This window comes from Sus scrofa, chromosome 15 (assembly GCF_000003025.6).
Source record: "Sus scrofa isolate TJ Tabasco breed Duroc chromosome 15, Sscrofa11.1, whole genome shotgun sequence".
NCBI classification, from domain to species: domain Eukaryota; kingdom Metazoa; phylum Chordata; class Mammalia; order Artiodactyla; family Suidae; genus Sus; species Sus scrofa.
In genome coordinates, this window is record NC_010457.5 from 117,134,195 (window position 1) to 117,140,194 (window position 6,000).

Consider the following 6,000-nt stretch of genomic DNA (forward strand, 5'->3'; position numbering starts at 1 on the left):
AACAGTGTCAAAAGCTGGAACCTGACCCCAGGCAGTCTGACTCTTAGAGTCTAGACCAAGCATCCTGCTGCTGTCCTAGTGCCTCCCATGCAGAAATGTGCTTAACTATTAAGGTGTGATTACAGTAACTAGCAGAGCCAGTTTTAAATTTCTTATTCTCAAGTGGATGACCCCTATGCAATGGGAAAACACAACTCAGAATAACTTCACGCACAAGTGCCGTTTTTCTAAGGAGTGTAATGATGACATTTTGTCACAGGTTTTAAAGTTTTTGTAACATAAAATATAAGCACAAAACTCTGTGTTAAGTCCTTTTCATTTTTAAAGAAAAAGCTATGTTTACTTATGCTTTATGTTTAAGTTCTGTAAGTCAGAAATGGGGTGGGGGGAGTGGAGGGATGGGATCAAAAGAAAGTCCAAAAAAAGAAATATGATAGAACAGCTACAAGCAGAAAGGAAACCTGCCAGAGTGGTACCGATGCAGAAATACTGAGCTGGGCACACAGCAGGTGCTCAATAAATGCTCTTGGAAGAAATGAAAAGTGAGATGAGCCCTTCTTGGGTTTTATAAACCTTCTTGATTTCTATACTAGAAAGAGCTACAGGAGGAGAAGCAAGGCATACCAGTCACGAAAATGATATCTTCAGATGGAATGAAAACCATGAACTGAAAGGATTCCCATGGTGTAACAGCATGAAGGGAAACAAGCAAAAAATAATATAGCATCTCTAAGAGTTGGAACTCCAAGCCATACGGTCTTCAATCAAATCAAGAGAATGTGAAATTGAATGAGAAATTGTTGGTGTCTATCACATTGCTATCATCAATCTACCCCCAACAAGGGTCCCCCCCGCACACTCTCCCCCCTCCCCAAATGCGGCTGCGACAGAGGAAAAGGTCAAAGGGGCTAGTTCGGCAAAGAGTGACAGCTGCTTCAAATTTATTGGGCCTCCTCACCCTTAACAGCCCTCGGCCTAACATTCTGGAATTACCGTGATCACAAGAATCAAGGGCCCTGTGAGCCTGCAGATGCCTCAGCCCTACACAGAAGAGCCTTCCAGCCTACTCTGGAGGTGGGATCAGGGATCCGATTTTTAGCCACACCTCTGAATGATTCGTAAGCGCGCTAAAGTTCAAAAACTACCGTGTTTGCTGAGTTTGGTGCAAAAAAAGGCTAGAAAGCCACCCAGAAAGAATGTGAATGGGGCCCAGAATGGGGATAACCAAAATCATTCCCCTGGGCAGATACTTATTCTGCTCGCCAGCCCAACTGCGGGACGAGAGTGAACGGAACAAACCGGAGTTTGAAAAGATCCCCGCACCCCCCCACCAAGACGGAGACAACCCCAGCCCCGCCGCGGCCCTCCCGGCAGCCCCCTAGAGGGTCGGTCTTTACCAACGCGAGCAGCGCAGCAGCTTCTCCAGCCGGGCGAGCGCGGCGCGGCTGTGGGCCCAGGCCCCGCGACCCGCCGGCTCCATGGAGGGCGCGGGATGAGGCTCGTTCCCGGAGCGGACCCTCGGCAGCCGGTTCCCCGGCATCGCCCCGCCCTAGGGGGAAAGGCTCCTTGGAAAGCCGAAGGCAGGGCTGACTCTAGCAATCACCGAGACTCCGCAAGCGGGCGACCCCACCCCAGGGCCCGACAGTTCCCGCGTTTCTGCCGGCGGGACGCCTAGGGGGCGGGGCGCGCGGAGTAGGGGGGCAGGGCCGAAACGCGCCAAAAGTGCCGGCGCGCGGGCCCGGGTGGGGCGGGGCCTCGGGCGGGGCGGGGCGGGGCGGGGCGGGGCCGCCGTAGGGCCCCTGCTGTCGGCTTGAAGGGGGGCGGGGCCGGAGCCTTTTCCGGGAGGGAGAAAAGCGAGCGCTTGGGTCAGTCTTTGCTTTCCTAGAGCAAGGATTTGAGAGACTCTTAGCCGAATTTAATCAAAGGAAAATCACAAACCGAGAAAGTTAGTTGAGCGTTTTCTAAAAGAAGTCCTGTTTCGACTACTGTTGAGGTTGGAAAAGCTTTGCTCGTGACACCGAAGATGCCATTCTTAACTCCTAAGAAGTAACTTTCTACTCCCAACCCAGGCTTTTCACTGACCTCCATATACACAGATAAAACCTAATACACGCCCCTTCACCTTCTTCAGCCAATTCACTGTCAATCCTTGCATTTTTATCCCAACTTACTCTCAAGTCTCCCTACTTCTCTGAACTCTGAACAGGTCCACTTACCTGATTTTGACCTGGGTTGTTCCCATAGCTTTCTAACTGGTATCCCGGTGTCAACTCAATTCCCTCCAATCCTTAAGCTACACTACAGCTATCGAAAACATTTCCACATAAACACATGGCCAATAGAAGCGGAACTATTACTAAAGATATGATAGGGGTTTTGTTGTTGTTGTTTTGTTTCTTTTGTCTTTTTGCCTTTTCTAGGGTCGCTCTGGAGACATATGGAGATTCCCAGGCTAGGGGTCTAATCCGAGCTGTGGCAACCGGCCTACGCCAGAGCCACAGCAACGTGGGATCTGAGCCGCGTCTGCAACCTACACCACAGCTCACAGCAATGCCAGATCCTTAACCCACTGAGCAAGGCCAGGGATCGAACCTGCAACCTTATGGTTCCTAGTCGGATTCGTTAACCACTGCGCCACGACGGGAATTCCATAATAGGGTATTTTAACAGACCTATTATGATAGCATGGGAAACTAACCAAATATGTATAAATATATATATGTGTATAAATATACATATATTTAAACTCAGAGGTAGCCAAAATGTTAATCCTTGATTTTTAACCATGTTCAGGCATTGCTTACTCTTTGCAGAGAACTCAAACTCTAGAAAACTTAGATGAACTTGGAGAGATGCTTTGGTATTTAATGGAGTTAGCTGGAGATTTCAGAAGTCAAGCAGTCCTACTCTAATCCCACTTCCTTCACTAAATAATTATGTAGTTTAAATCAAGTCTTAAGTTCTCTGAGCATTTATTTCCTTATCTGCAAAACGGGGATAATAGTGTTTATCCTGTAGATCTGTGGAATTATTAAATGAGATATGTGTAAAATCACCTGCATTAAGTACTCAAAATTAATATGAAGATGATCAATACTACAAATGCTTTACTTACCATAAACTGTCACCAATATTTTTATCAGGTGCTTTTTTTAAATTAGGATGTAATTTAACTGTAATCAGAGTAAAAGAAAATTTCGCATTTTGGTCATATGCTTTGAGAATCAAGCAATTGTTACTGGCCTGTATGTACAGTGCTATTAAATAAACTGTGAAGCAGGTGCAATGAGTTCTTTCTCCTATTAATTTCCTCTTTTCTTTCCTTCTACCTCTGCTCCACTAGCTCTCCCCAAGGCTCATGAAATTCTCCACAGCTGTTTGATGGTGGCCCTGATGAAGTGACAAGAGAATAAGCAATATTACTTGTCCATCTGCAACTTCCCCCTCCATTTCTTTCCTCCTAGCCCCGCAGTGTTACAGCTCAGACGGCAGATACTTTGCTTTTGGTGAAAATAGGTTATGTGTTTTTGAACCAACTCTTCCTCTCGGTCCTGGATCCTGAATTTGAAGAGACAATTCTTTCTCCCATGCCCATTAAGTGTGCAGGTAAAAGATGGACAATCCAGGATGAGGTACACCAAAGATGTGTGAAATTCTGGAATTCTGCTCCCCAAGAAAACCTCCCCAGGGAAATCCAGTCCATCTATAGGGTCCTGGTAAAGCCTTAACATAGGGTGTCAACAACATCCTCTCTCCACTTTAAAAAAGGACTAAGTGGGAGTTTCCGTTGTGGCTCAGCAGTAACCAACCTGACTAGTATCCATGAGGATGTGGGTTTAGTCCCTGGCCTTGCTCAGTGGGTTAAAGATCCAGCATTGTCATGAGCTTTGGTGTAGGTTGCAGATATGGCTCAGATCCCGCCTTGCTGTGGCTGTGGTGTAGGCCAGCAGCTGCAGCTCTGATTCAACCCCTAGCCTGGTAGCTTCCATATGCCACAGGTGCAGCCCTAAAGAAAAAAAAAAAAAAAATCAAAAGACATACATAAAATAAAAAAGGCTAAATGGTGTCTTATTTCCCTTTCCATTTCCCTGCAAGGACCTCCTGAGTCCATCAAAGTTTAGGCTTGTTCCATTTCACTCCTAGTCTATCTTCCTCCTCTTTCAATTAAGCAGCATTCCCCAGAATCTTTGACTTCCAAAAGTACTCATCCTACCCCAACATACCACTCCAGTCCCAGGGGAATACTGCAACCCAGAAATTGGCTTGCTTTAGCCCACTTATCCATTCTTCTCACTCCATACCCACCCCCCCATCACTTTGATTACCATCTGTAATTCTTCTATAGTCCAAAGGCATCTCTGGCCTGGATCTCTTACCCAATTTTCAGGTTCACTATAAGGATTTGTGGAAAACAGTCTAAATGCTAATTTTGTTCTTCTGTTGTGTTGTGAAATATTTTACAAGTAGTAAAGCTTCTTCATATTCACTTGGGTAAACATATATAACAAGCAAAATGGGACAAGCGTAATATCCAGTCTCTTGGCCTGTGGAATGTGAAGCTTTCTCACAAATTCAGCATGTACACTAATTCTTCTCTGGCTTTTAATTATGGTGTCATGCAGTGAAATCAACCACAACAATTCTTTTGAGTGAATTCTCTTTGACAGATATAAATTTTATTTGCAAGGACCTCTGTGAAACCTAGAATTCCCCCCAGAAAATGCAGTTTGAAAACAACTGATGAAGAGCCATTGAATGTGGTAATCAGTGGAGTGGAACAAACCTCCACAGCCTCTTGGAGTGTGGTGTCTGCTCTCCACATTTGACTGAGCTAGCCTCGTTACGTGGAAATGCTATTAACCTAAGTTAGAGTCATAAGCTCTGTGCCATTTTTTTCTGGAATCCAATGTGGCATAATGATTAAGTGCCATAGAGCTCAGGAGTCAAGCATAACTGGGTTATAAACCAAGCCCTGCCATTTCCTAGAATTGCACCCATGAGCCAATTGTTTAACCTGTCTTGGAACTTAGTTTCATCTTTTCTAAATGCATGATTAATATATGCCAACCTCACATTTGTAGGTTGTTGTGAGAAGGGAATAACAAACTATGAAACTGTTCTAAACCAGGAATGCAGCACAACCAATGCAAATCCCTTCTCAATGGACTGTTCTGAACTTTAATACATATATTAAAGCTTAACTCGCAGTGAGTGCAAAACACATTTTCCTATCTTAAGAACTAGTTTTAGCATTGTTAAGTTAGGAGTTCCCGTCGTGGCACAGTGGTTAACGAATCAGACTAGGAACCATGAGGTTGCGGGTTCCATCCCTGGCCTTGCTTGGCGGGTTAAGGATCCGGCGTTGCTGTAAGCTGCGGTGTAGATTGCAGACACAGCTCGAATCCCTCGTTTCTGTAGCTGTGGTGTAGGCTGGTCGCTACAGCTCTGATTAGACCCCTAGCCTGGGAACTTCCATATGGCATGGGAAGCAGCCCTAGAAAAGGCAAAAAGACAAAAAAAAAAAAAAAAAGAATTGTTAAGTTACACTAAGCCGGTTATGCTTGCTTTAAAATTCTCTTATGAAAGAGTACATCTTCTGAGCAAGATGGAGCTGCTCATTCTGTGATTATGGAACAGAGATATTTGTCATAGCTATTCCTTTGCAAATATAATGCAATAACTCTAAAAGGAAATTTCAATTCTGCTTAAAAATCATTATCTCTTTTTAGTATTATAAATGAAGTATCAGAGTTCCTGCTGTGGGGAAACAGGATTGACAGCATCTCGGGAGTACTGGGATGCAGGTTTGATTCCCAGCCTTGTGCAGTGGGTTAAGGATCTGGCATTGCGGGAGTGAGTGGGAGGGATCGGGAGCTTGGACTTATCAGACAAAACTTAGAATAGATATACAAGGAGATCCTGCTGAATAGCATTGAGAACTTTGTCTAGATACTCATGCTGCAACAGAACAAAGGGTGGGGGGAAAAATGTAATTGTAAT

The 6,000-nt window shown here is 44.9% G+C and overlaps 1 protein-coding gene across 1 annotated transcript in view; it reads right to left on the minus strand.

Annotated features, from left to right (window-relative positions):
• The window catches only part of BARD1 (BRCA1 associated RING domain 1), an 86,407-nt gene extending 84,712 nt beyond the window's left edge, over positions 1-1,695 (minus strand). The window contains exon 1 of the mRNA XM_021075146.1: positions 1,398-1,695. Within this exon, the coding sequence (XP_020930805.1) occupies positions 1,398-1,540 (143 nt within the window). The 5' untranslated portion in view covers positions 1,541-1,695. The remainder of the gene's footprint in view (positions 1-1,397) is intronic.